This window comes from Coturnix japonica, chromosome 21 (genome assembly GCF_001577835.2).
Source record: "Coturnix japonica isolate 7356 chromosome 21, Coturnix japonica 2.1, whole genome shotgun sequence".
NCBI classification, from domain to species: Eukaryota; Metazoa; Chordata; class Aves; order Galliformes; family Phasianidae; genus Coturnix; species Coturnix japonica.
In genome coordinates, this window is record NC_029536.1 from 3649978 (window position 1) to 3667279 (window position 17302).

Consider the following 17302-nt stretch of genomic DNA (forward strand, 5'->3'; position numbering starts at 1 on the left):
GGAGAGGGGATGGGGATGTGGAACCTTGGGGTGTGTGGGGCATCTAGAGATGTATGGGACTGCAGGGGGATCCTGGGGGTGTATGGAGGCGCGTGGGGTATCGTGGCGATGTGGGACGTCGTAGGAGCCCTTTAGGGTCACGGGATAACCTAGGGGTGCATGGGACACCCCCAAGCACAAGGTAGAACCGAGGGAGCTTCGGGCAGCTGGTGGGGGTATGGGGCCGCCTGCCGGGGGGGGGCGGGCCGTGGGGCAGGAAGGGGGGAGGAGGAGGAGGGAGGGGAGGGAGGAAGGGGCGGTGATGCCGCGGCTCTGCCCCCCCGCTGCCCCCGCTGCGCCGGGCAGGGCGCGCCCGCGGAGCGCACGGAGGGACCCGGAGCGCTGCCCAGGTAGGGGACGGGACGGGCACCGGCACGGCGGGCACCCCGGGGGCGCGGGGCTGCGGGGCCACCCCTGGCTGACAGCGACCCTTCAGAGCAGAGTCCGCACGCTTTGCCCAGGTAGGGGACAGGAGACACCCCAGGTGCGGGGTTGAGGACATCCCCTGCTGGGACCGGGACACCCCGCGGTGGGACACGGGACTCCGCTGAGGAAGGGATAAAGGCGGCGGAGAACTGTGCAGGGATGGGACAGGGTACCGGGAACCGCCCCCAAGGAGGGGAGCGGGGGTCCCAGGTAGGGGAGGGGGCACTGGGAGCCACCGCCACAGTCCCCACAGCATCCTCCGAGATTTGGGGGTGTGTGTGCAGGATCTGCTGGCAGAGAGGGGGAGGAGGAGTGCCTTCATCCACCCCAATTTGGGGAGAGGTGCCCCATCCGCAGCCTCCACCCCATAGCTCCCACCCCCTCTGGCACCCGTGCTTTTGGGGTGACTCTCACAGGATACCACAGCCCCATCCCAGCGCAGCCGCAGCCGCCCCAAAGCAGGAAGGTGCTGCCCTCCCGTTGTGGGGCACCCCACTAAAAGCACAGTGCAGACCCCAGGTTGCCACCCTCCAGCTTCAGCCACCCCGCTGGGCGGCGGCAGGGCAGCAATGGGGCCGCTGGCGGCTGGGCTGCCCCAGCACAAAGAGGAATGCGCCGAGCACATGGTTCACATTAGCCCTGCAGATGGATTTTTTTCTTCCCCCCTTATTTTCCATGGGGAGCAGGTGAAGGTTTGCGTGCAGGGCGAGGGCTGGCAGCGCCGGGACCCGTTTGGGTTCTGCCGGCGGGGAGGGAGGGAGCGCAGCCACTCCGGATTCTCCTTTTTCCTCCCTTTTCTTTGAGTCAGAGGCTGAAGTCAGCAGTGTGCCCGGCACACAGCGATTTCCCCACCGCAGAGGATGTGGGGATGCCCGTGAGCGGGACTTAGAGTGGAACTGCCCTGTGCTGAATACGGAGTGAGACCGGGCAGCTCATGGCACAGGTACTGCTGTGCAGCGCTGCAGGGATGGACGCAGTGCTGGGTGAAGCCTGGGGGTCCCCCGGAGCTGTTTTGGAGGGGGAAGCAGGGAGGAAGCGGCTCCTGGCTGCTTTTCCCATTGCTGAGCACAGCCCTTTTCCTTCCCGAGTGGGGTCAGACGGGGTCGGGCACATCCTGCATGTGCGGGGGCTGCTGCGCTCTTACAACCCCATTTTCTACAGGCAAGTTGGGTTCCTCCCGCTGTGTGATCCCAGCTGGGGTCAATAAGAGAGGAAAAAAGGGGGGTGTCAAGGCTTGCAAAAGGCTGGGGTTGGTAAGGAATGCTTGGGAGAAAGTGGGAGATGGGGGCTGCACATGCTGCCACAGCCAGGTGCTCTCTGGGTGCCACGAGGTCATTTATTGCCGTGCCGTGGGGCGGGGATGCCCGTTCCTTATTGCCTATCCAGGAAGAGGAAGAGGAGGTGGGTTGAGGCTGAAGGACAGCAGCAGCCGCAGGCACAGAGCACTGCTGTGCTGCTGGCACATCACTTTCTGCTTTCTTCATTGTTTTCCTTATTTTCTCTCCCCCAAACCCCAGCCCATGTCCAGCCCTTCCGCCGTTTCTACGATGCTGCCCAGGAAGGCAGAGAAGAGGATGGCGTCGTCTGTCTTCATCACCCTGGCATCCCCACGGAGGGAGGCGGCCCCCAGGGAGCAGCCCCACACAGGGGTATCACTGCCTGCCCCTGAGGGCACCCGTCGCCCCCCGCTGACCCCAGCACTGCCCAATGGAGGTGAGGAGCGGCTGTGAGGCACCGTGTGAGCACAGTTCTAATGCTATGGAGATGCTTTGCTAAATGATGTGGGTGCCAGAGGATGGGGGTGGTGATTTCTGAGGGTCGCTCCCCAAATCCCCACATCAAGTGCAGGATGGATCCAGGTGCCAGGAAAGGGAGATGTTTGCTCTCCACAGCCAGGTGCTTATCAGCGTTTGCTTTTGGGGCTGGTCGGTGGGGAGTGTTGGTACAAAGCTGTCAGGGCGTTATTGCAGGGGGTTATTGCGGGGCTGGCAGTGCTCTCCCAACACGCTGTGCCTGGCTTTTGCTGCAGGATCCTGCCCTCGCTCCCCAGCTCTGCCTTCATCCCCACCAGCTCTCATCCTCTCCGAAGCGCCCCAGCCCATCTCCGTGGAGGCACTGGCTCCAGCTCTGCAGCAGCTGGACCTCACGGCACCCACCACAGTGCAGGTCAGGACCATGAGTGTGCCTCAGTTTCCCCATCCTCAGGGGCTCAAATATAATGTGTGTTTTCCTCCTGCTTGCCAGGCTCCTTTTGCCTTCCCTGCTGAACTGAGGCCTCCCCAGTTTTGCCAGGGGCAAGCAGACAAGCCGCAATGGCAGGACACAAATGGGCACATGGAGAGGGACAGCTCCCATGGTAAGCACACAGAGCTGGCTATGGTGGTCCCCAGTGGGGTCACCAAAGCAGCTCCGTGCCCTGCTCCCATCCCACAGACATCTGCGCCTTCTGCCACAAAGCCGTGGGCCCACGGGAGCCGACGGTGGAGGCGATGCGGAAGCAGTACCACGCTGACTGCTTCACCTGCCGCACCTGCCAGCGACGCCTGGCCGGACAGCGCTACTACCAGAGGGATGGCCGCCCCATCTGCGATACCTGCTACCAGGTATGGTGGGGATGACAGGGAGCGATGGCACCTTGGGGAATGATGGCATTTGGGGAGCAATGGAATCTTGCATGTCCTGTCCCCACCTGCAGGCCACGCTGGAGAAGTGTGCTGAGTGCCAGGGGCTGATCACTGAGCGCATCGTGCGTGCCCTGGGCAAAGGCTTCCACCCCAGCTGCTTCGCCTGCGCTGCCTGCGGCCGGGCCATCGGTGCTGAGAGCTTTGCAGTGGATGAGCAGGGCAAGGTGTATTGCGTGGCCGACTTCTACAGGTGGGGCAGTACCCAGCGGGGGGGTCCGGCTGATCCCTGTCGCCCCATGGTCTCACGTCACACCCATCTTATCCCACCAAGGAAATTCGCCCCAGTGTGCGGTGCCTGCAAGCGCCCCATCATCCCTGATGAGGACACCTACAAGATTGAGTGCCTGGGACGTAGCTTCCATGAGAGCTGCTACCGCTGCGAGGTATGGCCCCAAAACTAAGTGCTGTCCCAGTGCCTTGCAGAGTACCTGGGGTTGGAGGCAGGCATGAAGCGTGGGTTGGTGGTGAGGTGCAGCAGCATGGCACAGGGCTGCAGGAGAGCCCTACATGTGGCTGCACTGTTTGCAGAGCTGCGGGACGCTGCTGTCGCCGGAGCCGACGGAGGATGGGTGCTACCCACTGGGCCAGCAGCTGCTCTGCAAAGCCTGCCACATCTGCCGGCGGAACGAGTCGTCCTGCTGAAGGACGGGCAGTGATTTGGGGCTGTGCCATAGGGATGAACCCACCGAGAGCAGCAGGACCAGTGTGTCATCACCAACCTGCACCAGGACACCACAGCTCGGCCTCTTCCAGCTGCTCATCACAAGCAGCAATAGCCCTGGGAGAGCAGCGGTGCTGGATGAGCTGAGGGTTTGTTCACTTCTGTTTTGGTTTTTTGATCCTGTTTTTGAGGCTGGTTTGATTTCTTCGGTGTTTTTCTTTCTTTTCAAGCTTTCTGGGGGCTTTGTTCAAACCCTTCTCTCTGTGGTGATGCAGAGAGCAGCACTGATTTAGCTCCTTGTCATTACATAAAACCCCGAGCTAAAAATGCCGTCTCTTTCATCCGCCCGTTTCCTGCATCCCAAACTTTCAGAAGGCAAGTTTAGAAAGAAGGAAGAAGCCACATCAGGACCCTGTGGGTCAGCTCGGGAGGCAGCGGGCTGGGCACAGCTTGGGCTGCTGGCTGATAGCATGGCTGGGATGGGATGGAGAGCAGGGGGTCCATTCTGGGTACAAAGGGTGTGTGGCGTTTCTCTGCTCTGTCTCACACAAGTCCCAGGCCGGCAGAGGGCAGCAGGAGCACAAATTCCTCCATTGGGCGGAAAAACTGCCTGATTTCTGTATGCAGCAGCGCTGGTACTGACGCTTGGGTTTTGTGTCCTACCCAATATAATGCCACTCCGCCAGCTGAAGCTTTCTGACTTGCTTTTGGTCCGTGGTATGGAATATTTGGCGTTTATAAAGCCACAAATCAACTGCAGGATCTGAGCATCTGAGTCAATATTTAATGCTTCCCTGATGGAAAGAAAAAAAGATGTTAAAAAGAAAAAAAGACAGCAGACAAATGTTTCCAGGTCACGTTGCCTAAAGTCTGCCCAGCACACGAATGAAAGGGTTAATGTATGGGTAATGTATGGAGTCATCACACCAACCCCAGTGTTTCCTGCTGTCTCTCCCCATCTACAAAGCCTATTATTCATGTTGGTCTGCAGCCACCCCTCGGGGTACAGATGGCTGTAAGCTGTTTGTGAATGAGGTGCTCGTGTACAGCTGTGGTGTGTCCTGTAGTTGGGATGGTCACATATAGAGGCGGCTTTGGAGTTTGATGGGGGTGCACAGATAGGGTAGTGAATTGATCAGGGCTGATCTGAGCTGCTCTCTGGGTGGGTAAGGGGAGAAGCATTGTGAGCTGGGGTCTGGAGTGTGTTGCTGAGCCTGGAAAGCACAACTCTGTGTTTTCCTGTGTGTGGATATCAAGGAATTGTGCTGTCTGTCCATCCCCATCAAGTCCTGGGGGTCCCGTTCTGCTGCCGAGCGTGCAGGCACCAATTGCAACAGCTTAGCCCATCCTTGCACTCCTCACCCCATCGAAAGCAATTTTGCAAGGGGAAAAAGTGTAAAGTCCACCTCCTTACTCAACACCAACGTGCCCACATCTGCCAACAAAAACACAAAGCACACCCGCAGCAACGCAGAGCTCATTCTTTACCCGCAAAGGCCTCACAGAGCTCCCTCCAGATCACCCGGAGGTGCAAAACCTGATGAGGTCTTGCAAGTGGAGGTGCAAAAGGGCAAGGAGCGTTGCCTGCACAACGCCCTGGGCTGCTGCAATCAGCCCGTCCTTTCTTGCAATCCCTCTTGGCAGGCCAAGGCGAACGGGGAGGGCCCTCTCCCATAGACTGGCTGCTCTCCAAGGAGAAGCAAATGCAAATATTTCTTCACTTCGGGCTGGGTGCGGCCTGGGGATAAAATTTCCCTGGTCTTTCCCAGAGAAGGCATCCGACACCGTGCACTGCTCCCAGGAACATGAGAATGTAGGGCAAAAAACCACAGAGATTATCTTTCTTGCAGCTCTAGGGTTGTTAAAAGGAGCTGACAGGAATAACCGAGATATTTTTAAGTCAACCATCAAGGTTTCTCTTTGTAACAGAAAAGGCATTTTGCAGGTTTCACTTGCGAGCTGCAGATTTTGGTGCAGCATAAGCAGGATTGTAAAGGGAAATGGGTTGGAAACGGCCCCATCAGCCGTGAGAAATGTGAAAAGCAGGCGGGGGGCTGAGGGAGCGCTGAGCTGGATTCCTGGCATGCCTTCCCTCTGCCATCACTGCTCAGAGGTGAAAGCTGCTGGGGAGCAGTAAGCAGGAGTGATGGGGAAACTGAGGCTGGGGAAAAGGAGAATGAAGGAGCAATGGCCACAGTGCTTTGTTTTTCTTCTAATATAGATTTTAGAGCTGGAGGAAATGTTTTTTTCCTTACCACCACCCCCTTTGCTTGACCTGAGTTAGTTGTGAGCGTGTCCCAGCTGGCTTGCTGCAGTGTCATCCTTTCTGGCACAGCATTCGGACTCATTTTCTTTGCACTTCCCTGTGCTCAACGCGACCTAAAAGCCAGAAGCTCTCATGAAACGCGCTCTGGTGAAGGGAGAGGGTTGGAAAGCAGCTGGAATTGTTCTGGGTTAAAAATAAGCCCTGAAATTCTCCAGCTTCGTGATTTGGAGCATAGCCAGGATGAAAAAAAAAAAAAAAGAAAGAAAGAAAAAAACAAAAGCGAAAAAGCCACAAAGAAAATAACACTGTGCTATTGTCCTTCTATCCAGAGGGCTGTTTACAGAGGATCCTGCAGCCTGGATCGTCCCCTCCATATGCAGCACTGGGGGGTTATTTTTAACGCAGTGTTTTCCATATGCCAGGGGAAAAAAAAGCATCCTGTTATGCAAGCGTTGTTACCAGGCTGCAAATTATATGCCGGGTTATTAAATAAATAAGGCAAAAAATAAATATATTTTTAAAAAATCACCCAACCCATCTTATGTCTGACAACAGACACAAGGGAGCTCTGACAGCATCCACCCTATCATCAGTGTGCATTACAGCATCATTTCAACATGCTTTTCCAGATGGAATTAAGGATTTTTACCCAGCTCTGACTTGGAGCAGTTTATTTTCTTCTTTATTTCGGTGGGGGTGTTGATTGGAACCCATAGGTGCGTGCTTTGTTTAATAATAATAATATAGAAAAGGGCAGGAGGTGTCTGTCTGTCAGGGAGGCTCACGGACATCAGCAAAGGGTGAGGGGAATATCTGCTGAAATTAAATATACCCCTTAACTCTCTGTAAGGTCAAACTTTCCCTCACAGACTTCATCCTCAGGGTGCTGAGGAGACCTGATCCCCTTTTCCCGACCCTGTTTTGAGAACACCACGTAAGCTCCTCATTCTGTGGAGAAGTAAAAGAAGTAAATCATAAGTAAATAAATAAAATAGGGGTAAAAAACGAGCAGACGAGGATGTTTTCCTCACAGAAAGGGGTGAGGGACGCAGACGGCCGCGCTGCACAGCGCCGCCCGCGGTACTGCAGGGCCCCGCCCGCTGCTGGCTTCACAAAATGGCGCCCGGCAGCTCCGCGCCGAGCGGTCTGAGGCGACAAAATGGCGGCGGGCGGACAGCGCGGGTTGGGCCCGGGCCGCCTTCAGGGCCCCTCGTTCTTCTCCCGTCCCCCTCACCGTCCTGTTTTGAGGTGTTTTTCCCCTCATAGCGTGAAGATTTTGGGGTCAGTGCTGCTCTTTCCGCCCCCTCCACACGCGCGATCGCAGGTGGGTATTTTCATAGCTTGATGCCTCATTTCTCCCCCTCCGCCTTTCTCCTCCGCAGGGGTTGTAGCCATCGCTGTCCTCATCGCGTGGAAAATGCCCAATTAAAAAACAAACAAACAAACAACAAAACAAAACAAAAAAAAACCAAAAAACCCAGCCCCGAACAGCCGAGAACTGAAGGAAGGAACTGCCTCCTCACGGCCGCCATTCTGGTAATTAAAAACATACATGTGGTGTGATCAGATGTGGTAATAATGTTAAAAAAAAAAGAAGAAAAACCTAAATCCTGTGACATCTCAGTGCTCAGTGGAGGCTGCAGCTGCGATACCACACGTATTCCTTTCCTTTTTTAATTGTTTGTAATGCTTTCTTACCTTTACCCACACCACAGTGTTGTAGCATTGCCCCCCCCCCCCCTTTGTTAAAAGCCTAACCTAAAATAACCTAAACCTAACCATACCTAAAATACCTTTCTTTTTAATTTATTTTCTTTTAAAACAGAGATTTAGGGCCGTGCAGGTGCTCTTTATTAGCACATGTCCACATATATATCCTTATCCCAGAGATGGACACAAAGCCACACACCTACAATGCTACGATCCAATTACACGCAATTACTCTCACTTTGGCCCGTACGTATCTTGGATTTTATATATTTATTACCTTTGTTTTCTTCCATTGGCTTTTTACTGTCCTAAGAGGGAAAAAAAAGAAAAAAAAAAAGAAAAATTACACGCATACACCCAAAAGAAAAATAAAATATAATAATAGATTTTTAAAAAAAAGGAAAAAATAAGCAAAAAACAACCCATTTGATCAGTCCGTGGTGGAGGTTGGTGCCTGAATGCTTTATTTGTTCCACAGAGGTGTAGATTTCCCTTGGGATGTTGGGGAAGGCTTTCTTAATTAAAGGATAAAAATAAAAAATAATAGTAATAATTAAAAAAAACAACAGTGAAACAGTACAAAAAAAAAGGAAAATAATATTATTTTTTAAAATATATATTAAAAAATAAAAGAAGCAGCTGAAGCTGCCAATGCAATCGGGCAGGCACTGAATTCATTGCACCGAAATGAGGACGGCTGAGCTGAACTGAGTGGCAGGGCTTAGTGCAGCTCCGGGAGGAGGGCTCAGCTCCTCGGTCCCACTCTCCAGCGCTGCACACACACCATTTATCTGCTTTTGTGCTTCATTTCCAGCCCCCATGGCTGCCCTACGTGATGCACGGAGCGGCGTTGCGTGCCCCGGTGCTGTGCATTCCTCTCCCTTTTATTGCCTGCTCTATGGCTCGCTCGCTTTTTTCTCTCCCCCCTCTGCGGGCAGCAGGGTTGCTTTGCTTTGCTTTCCTCTCCTCTCGGCTTGCTGATTCCAGAAGTTTCTACAGCAGAGGAAATGCACGGGGGAGGGGAGCACCCACTGCGGAGCTTTGCCGCAGCCGGGCAGGCGTGGAGGAGGAGGAGGATGCGGAGGATGCACCACCTCCCTCTCCCTCTTTCCCCCCTCCCTCCTTGGTTCAGGACGCTTTCCAAGCCTCTCCCCCTCGCTACATTTCCCCATCCTTGCAGAGGGTGCTGGGAGGTGTTTGCAAGATGAGTTTTTTGTTGTTTTTTTTTTTCCTTTCACCCCCCCAACACACACACGCTCAGTTTCCTCCCCCTTTGCTAAATAAATTAAAAGCAGAGATGTCTCCTGATGGAGATGGATGAGGCTGGACTCACTTGCATGCACTGTGCCGCAGCTCCGATCTGCTGCTTAGGGCAGAAGTGACCTTTCCCAGGCAGTGGGAGGGAGCTTCCCCCCACCCCTCTATGCTGCTGTTTGGAATTCATCTTACATAGCAGCCTTATTTTTTCTTATCCCCCCTCCAAAGATCAGCGTGCTGCTTCAGTGACTGCTTTATTACGGCTTTATTTTATTATTATTATTTTCAGCTTCCTTGTGATCGTTTTGTGTGCGTGTCTGTGTGTGTGCTTTGAACTGCATCTTAAAATTGCCCAGCTGGAGACAAGTCTTGATTAGAACTGGAACAATAGCTCCATTTTATTAATAATGGGAAGGATTTACGATCCTACAGCACCTTCCTTGGAAGGCTTTCAAACCCATTTGCAAACTCTCACAAATGTAAGCTCTCACAGCCCTGCCTGTGAGGTGGGTAAGTATATCCACGGTGCCACCAAAAATCAGGGAGAGCTGGAGTCGGTGTGTGCTAAAATAATGGCAGATCTGGTGGGTTTCAGGGCTGCAAAGCTGGGAGGAGGGAGGCTGGTAAAAGCTGGAACCTAAATCTATTTGCTGTTTGTAGATGCAGATATCTGTCTTTGTCCTGGGAACCAGGCTGCTGTTTCTCAGCCTGCTCCGTGCTCCTCCTTTGCTTTTTGCAGTGCGAGGGTTCGGACTTGCCTGCTTGTCAGTAAACATCTGCTTATAGATTTTATTTTTTAATTCATTGCTTTTTTGTAGTCCCCAGGTGACCTCCTTTAGTGCTGGCTCCGCTGCGGTCTGACCACAGCTTTGCATTAAAGCAGGCTGTGAGCACTAATGTGTCTCCATGCAAGTCCACGTGACCTTGCTCAGGGGACAGGGCCCACTGAGCTAATGCAGATGCTCCACTTCAATTACACAACCCTGCATCCCCTCCCTGACCCAAGTAGTGCGGGGGAATGTTGCAATGCTATGGGTGAAAGCTGTCTTCTGCCCTAATTTTTCTCTCTTTTTTCTTTTCCTCCCAGGGAAATGCAGGATTGTTTGTGTAACTCCCACTCTACAGCAGATAGTTTCACTGTGAGTACTGTAAACATGCAGCACGCTGGGCAGTGGGATCTGGCCTGGTTGAGGAGGATAAGGCACAGTGCTCTGGTTCTGTGTGTGCCCTACACCACCGCAGAAAGCCACAATGTTTCTGTGGTTACTTCTGGAGGGCATGAGTGGGTCCCAGGGCTTCCCCTTCCCACCCTGTACTGTTTCATAAAAGGAAATGCTGCTGCTTCTGGAAGAAGCTCTACATTGTGGCCATAGTAAAAAAGAAAGTCTATGGATTAGTCTTCTTTATCGTTAAAGGAGGCTGTGTTTGCTTGTGTGTGATGTTAACCATTAGTTTACTTGGGAGGGCTGGTAATGTGCTCGGGTCACCACATCTGGAGCAGTGGCACCAGGCTGCATCACGCTGCTGCTGGCAGGTGCCAAAGCTGACGGGCTGCATGTTGGTCCCCTTCCATCCCTGTTCCCTTTTCACTATCTCTGCACTGGCAGGTGTGGAAAGGAGGAGATTGAAACAACAGGCGAGGAGGACAGACAAGGTTCCAATGCAAGGGGAGAAAACCTGTGCTCTTTTATCCTTGAACACGGTAGTTTTTATTCTAAGCACAACTGACTGTATCTTGTATTAAGACTTAGTTTGACCCTTTCGGATGATAAAAACAGCGCTGTTTTTTAACCGTTTATTTTTATCCCTTCCCTGTGGTCGTGTAGAGGAGTGAGCTGTGCAGTGAGATAGCAAAGGACAGCTCCCTCCCCCTTTCCCATTTAAAAAACCTTCCAGAGTTGTGTGTTCCTGAAGTGCTGCATAGGCAGAAAGCATACAATGTGCTTGTCAGCATTGTGCTGATGTGTGGCACGTTAAAAAACAACAAAAAAATACACACAAAAGGGGTGTGGAGAGCGGGTGCCTCCAGGGAGTAAAATTGTGGGGCCCCTTTCCCTACCAGCATACAGACCTACACGCAATAGTTTATTACTTCTCATTTTGCTCAGGCAAATGTAACGCACAGACATCAGTGGGAGCGTTGCAACGTGTTTAATGGTGTTGCTGAAGATCAGGGTCCCCTTGAACTATTTTTCCTGTGAGCTTGCTCCCATGAGATGCTGCAGCTTTATTACTCAATTCCTCAAAGTTGTACTTACTTGCCAGGAGGAAGGAGAATGCTTCCTTTCTGGGTGTAATTTCTTTTGTTGTGTGGCAGAAGGTAATCAAAAGCAGCTGGTTCTGATCTCTCCTAGGTCACCGTGACTTCAACATGCACAGTCCAACCAGTCACTTGTGAGCAAGGAGAGCAGGTATTGACACCTCCTCATTAGCCTTTGTCAATGAGAATATTGGCTTTGGTGTTGTGTGAGTGCCTTTAGCTGACCAGTGGAGGGGCCCTACCCTGCTAAGCTGGAGCAACTCTTTCTGAGCAGTGATTTCATTGCCTGGTTGCTGCAGTGATCTGGAGCACAGCTGTGACTTTATGCTCTTCTGGCAGAAATTTAGCTGAGGGTAAGTGTGAGATGTCCAGGCCAGATTTCATAGCGTGATGGAGAGCTGGGAGAAGCTTTTGTATGGTGTATATGAAAACTGCCGATTGCTTGTGTTCCTAAAAAGGCTCATCTGTGTTTGAATTAAACAAGCCTGGATAGGACATTCATTTTGTTCTCCTGTTAGGGATGTATTTGGAGATATGCCTGGTGCTGATCGGAGGCCTCTGCTGGCCTGCAGGTGCAGGGGAACAACACAAACAGTTTGGGATGCTTTCAGGTTTTTCAGGCCACTGCACCCTGTGGGAACTGTACGACTTTTCTTTGGCAGTTTGGGATAACTGAGGGTTTCCTTGGACTTCTACCACCGCATGTTTGGGATTGAAGAGTTACCAGAACAACATCTGTGAGGTTTCCAAGCTAAACAAAGCCTGAATTTCTGGTGCAAAAAGCAAGTGAGCAATATAAGCCTCTACTCTTCTTCCATATGGGTGAAACTGCAGCCTTTTAAGCTTTCCTGTTATGCCAAAGAGGTAAAAGAGCATGAGCATGCACTGTGAGTTCTGCAGTGTTATCGGCGATGTAAAATGAAAGCCAAAGCTAGCCAAGAAGCTGCTCTCCTTTCAAACACAATAGGTCTCAATGCACAAGTACTTTTCTTTTTTGCCTTTCCCTGAAGTGAAAGAGCAATAATGGCACAAGTGTGCACTCAGTCTGCTTCATTTAGAACACAGTGATGTGACTTCAGTGCCAACACAGTGAATCAAAGGCATTGAAGATAGCTGGCTTGCTATTTATTTTGCTCTGGGCATGACAATCAGATGTGATTGGGAATGTGAAGAAGAGCATCCTTCAACTCATGGGGTTGCACTGTTTTAAACCCTTGTCCTGCATCATCTCCAGTGGGATTTCTGTCATTCCTGCTGGGCGTTACCTGTGAGGCTTTTCATGGGGAGCTAAAGCACTGCAACTGTGTGTTAAACATGGCAACATACAGGATACAGTGATCTCTCCAGTCCTCGGAGGTTCCTCTCCTTTGCACTATACAACCCAGGTGGGCTGGGTGGCTGTTATTTATTTTTTTCCTCCTTTAATCTTATTCCCCTGCAATGTTTTGCAGCCTGGAAGACTGAAGGCTCTGCCTAAAGGATGAAACGCTTCATGTTTGGACAAAACCTGGCAGGTACAGCACTTTAGGATGTTGTTGCAGAGACATTTGGGGGCAAAAGGGACCAGGGCAGAATCTGTCCTTGTAATGTTTCTATTATTTTCCTAACACTGGGTGAAAAACTAAGTACTAATTCCAAAAACTTCTACTATGCAGTAAACAAAAATGAGTTCTGCAATCCTCTGATTGCACACAGGTTTTGCTTGCATGGCTTAGCAATTGCTCCGTGCTCTGCTGTTGAAGAAACATCTATTTTAGGGTAGCAGCATATTTTGAAAACGGATGTGTGCTTTTATATACATGTACACAAATGGGTTCAGTGTAAACCCAATTCCAGGAGCTCCTGAGCTGTGTTTGCTGTGCTGCAGGAGGTAACTGATGCTCAGCCATTGGCCATAATAGCATTATTTTGCAGTAGCTCTCAGCAGCGTGGATGAAAACACCGTGGAGTCAGAGAATCCTGGTGCAGTTGATTCAATGACTCAAAGGGATGTTCTGGATGGAGTTAACACATCGTGAAGACTTGGAGCACTAAAGAGGCAAGGACTGAAATCAATAGCTTTATTAATTCAAATCCTATACTTTGTGTTGTCGCTTAGGATTCAGAATCAGGCTTCACGTTCAAAGCGTTATCAGCACGTTAGGCAGTATCCTCTGTCTTGGCAACACATGAGCCCAAATATCAAAAAGCACCAATCCCTTTTTGGAGGAAAATTATCCATTGCATAAAATGTAATGGGTAAGCAATAAAATTAGCGCAGCAATTCAGGCTGGCTTAAAAAATGAGATAAAAGCTTGGCTGGCAATTTGATATTCAGCCGCCATACTGTTGTGTTAATAAATATAGTCAATGAACAGGAAAGGCATGTCAATAAAATGCCTCATGGCAAGATGGTGGTGGAGCTGACTGACTTGAACAAAGCAGAGCCCCGAGTATCTGAGAGCTCTTGTCTGAGCCAACACACCATTTCTCTGCACAAAGCAAAGCAAGCTGGGTGCTTACTGGACACTGAGGGTAATCGCTGCGTGCTGTGAATGCGAGGGCTGTAATCCATGCAGGTCTGGTCAGTGCTGTGTCCCCAGCTGTGGGGAGCAGTGTGATGCCTCCCACACCAAGCTGCAGCTGCAATGCTGTGAGCTCACAAAGCAGAGCCCTCAGTGAGCCAGGGCTGATAGCAGGGAGTTATGATTTCAGCAAACACAGCCCTTGTTGCTGTCCTTGTTCCGTATCTTATCTTTTATTTTTATTACTGTTGGTTTTTTTTTTACCACCACTTGGGTTAGAAACGTTACCAACATTAAGTTACATGTTAAAAATGTATGAGCAGTGCTGTGGGCTCGCTCTGTAAAGTGCCTTTCTATTTATCCACGTTTGCTCCTAGATGGGAGGCTGCTCTGGCTGTTCCCTTTGCTTTTGGTTTGAACCCCAAGGATGTTTTCTGATCCTCCTGCCCTTTTTTTTTCCTCCAAACTGGAGAGCTGCTAACTTTATTAGCTCCTTATATGGCAGCTCTGTTTTTCTCACGCCTTTAATGGCTCTCTTTTGATCTGTCCTGTTCCTGCTTTGCTTTTCTTGATGTGAACACGGTGTGCAAGCTGAGATGGGTTTATAACCTGCTCCCTCATTAATATCTGGCCTGGCATGTTAATCCTCTCCAAGTGGTGATAAGAAACATGCAGATGTTTTAACAGTGTTTGGCCGCAATGCCTGCAGATAGCTGGGTTCTCACTGTACTCTCTGTGTGGGTGAGCAATTAAACAGTGCCCTGTGGAGCCCTGGGCTCTGCCCTAGCGTGTGCTGGTGGATGAGAGACGCCGGGTGATGGGGAGCAGCTGGATGGAGTCTCCTGTTCTTGGCTGTTAGAGTAGGAGGGCTGCAGGATCAAGTGTTGACCTTTGATGCTTGCTCCCAAGCTTGCTGTCAGCAGGACGGGCCAGCAGGCTGCACACAGGTCCTCATGCAATGACCAGGACGGCACCAGTTGCTGCCACCTCCTGTGCTGATGTCCCTTTGGCCTTCTGAGATGCAGGTCACACTCTCTCCAATCTGTGTTCTTTAAAATCTTCAGATGAGTCAGAGGGATCTGGTTACAGCAGCACTGCCCAAGCGTGGCTGCGTGTTGCAACTGGGAACAGCTTCCCCTCAAAGCACACTGGAATAATCCATTGGAATGCATCGTGGGCCAGGCTTTGCACTCCTCTTTCAGCTGCCTTTCATGTAAACGAAGCATTTTAAGTACTAATTTCAACATTTCTTCTGTCCGCAGGCCTTATTTGTGACAGCTCCTTGTCTGTGGACGTCCTTCCAGCAGTGTGATGTGACAGCAGTGACCCTGAGGTTACTTTGAAGGACCTGGGAGGCTTTTTCTTGTCCCTCACAGGTGCTTCCCTGGCAAAGGGAGGGAGGAAAATGCTTTTCCTTGCACACGTGTGGCTTGGTCACACTCTTAACTCATAGATGGTTAGGCAGAGCTGGGGATAAGGCTGAGGTTTGCCCAGGCTGATGTGTGTCAGAGGGCTGATTAAATGCAGAGATTTGAACTCCAGCTCAATGTCTGGGACCACTTGTTGGACTTGATCCTTATGGGCACCTTCCATCTCAACCCACAGCTTGGGCAGAGAGAGAGACAGTGAGATGTGGTGAGCTCCATCCAACCTGCCCCTGGGGTTCATACAGCACTGAACTTTGGAGTCATCAGAGATAACACAGCACTACGGGCTGATAAAGGCTGTGTGATATGGGGCCGTTGTCTGCCTGCCCCTATTAACCTGTTACTGATGGCAGTGAGGGATGGGGCTGGATGCTGGGCAGCACCTGGAGGCCTTTAGCCCCGCACCATTAGTGCCTCGCAGCCCTTTCCATCGCACAGCCCGTCCCGTCCATCTCCCAGCCCCCATTATATAACCCCATTATAATAATCCCATTATAATAACCCCATTATATCGCTCCGTGCCATGTTAATGTACTGAACAATCTATACTACAATCCATCCATCACCTTGCGCTGCAGCCCCACTTTTCGCCACGCATCCCTTCATTTGCCACAACCCACCTCTCTGCATTTATTAAATCTCTCGTAGCTCCATTTCCTGCTGGCACCTGCTGATTTTTAGCCGTATTTCTACCATCCCATCCATGTCCACCTCCACACACTCCATAACGTTGCTCTCCCCGCGCATGCGCACTCCGCCTCCCTCCCGCGGGGCGTTGCGCGCTCGCGCCCCTCCCTCCTCCCCGGGGCCGCGCGCCTGAGCGCGCACTGCGCCTGCGCGGGGGCCCCCGTGTGGCGCCGCGAGAGGAGGGGGGGGGGCAGCGGGCCCGAGGCGGCGGAGCAGCGAAGGGCGCGGAGGAGGAGGAGGAGGAGGAGGAGGAGGAGGAAGGGGGGGCGCCGCGCTGCCGCTGACGGAGGAGGAGGAGGCAGCGAGCGAGCCACGGCCGAGCCGGGGGGAGGCACCGAGGAAGAAAAGCGGCCTCGGGGCAGCCCGCCGCCCCGCAGCCGGCCCGCGAGCCTCGGGGCCCCCCCGCGGGGGATGGTGTGGTCCGCCGGGGCCGCCGCCGCGGGGGGAGGCAGGGGACGCAGCCGGCGGCGCTGAGGGCGGCGGGGCCCCGCGGCGGAAGAGGCGGCGGAGGAGGAGGAGGAGGCGGAGGAGGCGGCGGCGCAGCGCGGGGGGAGGCGGCGGCGGCGGCGGTGGAGGCCGGGAGCCGGGGCAGGGGGCTCACCCCGCCGAGCGCAGCATGGTGCGGGAAACCAGGCACCTGTGGGTGGGCAACCTGCCGGAGAACGTGCGGGAGGAGAAGATCATCGAGCACTTCAAGCGGTGAGTGGGGCGGGGATGCGGGCAGAGCGGGGCCGGGAACCGCGGGGAGCCGCGCAGGGGAGCGAGGAAACGGCCGCGGAAACGCGGGTTGATCCGCACGGAGCCGCCGCAGGAACCGGCCGGGACGAGCCGCGCTCGGCGCCGTTCGGAGCCGCGTCCCCTCCCGGCGTGTGCGGCCCTCGGAGCGCAGCGCTGCCGTAGCGGCCCCGCCGTGCGCGGCTCCGGCCGCTGGGGGCTGAGCGCGGGGCGCTGACAGCGATCCCGGCTCCGCCGCGTCCTTCAGCGTGAGTCACCGCGGGGAAAATAGACGCGAGCCGCGCTGACAGATGGCGGCCCGGGATGGTTCGCTCCGCGGGGCCCGAGCGCGGCCGCCTCCAGCCAGGCCCTAAAATGGCGGCGGGGTCCGGGCCGGGCCGTGCGTGCGGCCGGGGCTCCCCGGGATGAGCCGCGCGGGGCGGCCGGGGCTCCCAGCCCGCGTGGTGCTGCGGAACCAGCCGGGATCTGCGAGATCCACGGCGCGGCGAACAGAATGGGAGCGGGGATTGGACGCTCCCGAGGCTTATTTTGCGTCCAGCCCCCCGCTTTGTAAGGTTAAAGCAGGAAAAAGTTGCTATGGCACTGTTGCTTGGAGATGGATGTGAAAAAATGGCAGCTCGGAATCGTGAATTCCCTTCCCCCCCCC

At 53.2% G+C, this 17302-nt stretch overlaps 2 protein-coding genes and 2 long non-coding RNA genes across 12 annotated transcripts in view; 3 read left to right on the top strand and 1 right to left on the bottom strand.

The window, feature by feature from the left end:
- Window positions 1-294: 294 nt before the first annotated feature.
- On the top strand, window positions 295-4140 carry FBLIM1 (filamin binding LIM protein 1). 7 transcript variants are annotated; one of them, XM_015882754.2, is made up of 9 exons: window positions 320-500; window positions 1274-1408; window positions 1983-2178; window positions 2495-2631; window positions 2710-2821; window positions 2899-3068; window positions 3161-3339; window positions 3421-3532; window positions 3678-4140. In XM_015882754.2, the coding sequence occupies exons 2-9, from the start codon at window positions 1400-1402 to the stop codon at window positions 3789-3791; spliced, it is 1029 nt and encodes a 342-aa protein (XP_015738240.1). In that variant the 5' UTR covers window positions 320-500; window positions 1274-1399; the 3' UTR covers window positions 3792-4140. The 7 variants fall into 7 exon arrangements, with proteins under 7 accessions (XP_032304674.1, XP_032304677.1, XP_032304676.1 ...); XM_032448783.1 differs by having other exon boundaries at window positions 295-389; window positions 3161-3532; XM_032448782.1 differs by having other exon boundaries at window positions 319-500; window positions 1270-1408; window positions 3161-3532.
- Window positions 4007-6172, bottom strand: LOC116654318. Its single transcript, XR_004309473.1, has 2 exons — window positions 6066-6172; window positions 4007-4604 (listed from the first exon to the last, which is right to left on the bottom strand). It is a non-coding gene; the product is annotated as an uncharacterized LOC116654318 (long non-coding RNA).
- A 997-nt stretch (window positions 6173-7169) lies between these two features.
- LOC107323540 lies at window positions 7170-13341 on the top strand. 3 transcript variants are annotated; one of them, XR_001559264.2, is made up of 5 exons: window positions 7170-7612; window positions 7902-10182; window positions 11398-12167; window positions 12755-12817; window positions 13218-13341. It is a non-coding gene; the product is annotated as an uncharacterized LOC107323540 (long non-coding RNA). The 3 variants fall into 3 exon arrangements; XR_004309471.1 differs by having other exon boundaries at window positions 7180-7612; window positions 11398-12817; XR_004309472.1 differs by having other exon boundaries at window positions 7180-7612; window positions 11398-12817; window positions 13221-13341.
- Window positions 13342-16458: 3117 nt separating this feature from the next.
- The window catches only part of SPEN (spen family transcriptional repressor), a 51034-nt gene continuing 50190 nt past the window's right edge, over window positions 16459-17302 (top strand). The window contains 1 exon segment of the mRNA XM_015882263.2: window positions 16459-16620. Within this exon segment, the coding sequence (XP_015737749.1) occupies window positions 16538-16620 (83 nt within the window). The 5' untranslated portion in view covers window positions 16459-16537.

Bases quoted from the DNA above. Each gene is read 5' to 3' on its own strand.
- FBLIM1 (XM_032448783.1), top strand. The intron at 3,069-3,160 runs GTATGGTGGGGA...CCCCACCTGCAG, and splicing joins TCTGCGATACCTGCTACCAG to GCCACGCTGGAGAAGTGTGC. The intron at 3,533-3,677 runs GTATGGCCCCAA...CACTGTTTGCAG, and splicing joins AGAGCTGCTACCGCTGCGAG to AGCTGCGGGACGCTGCTGTC.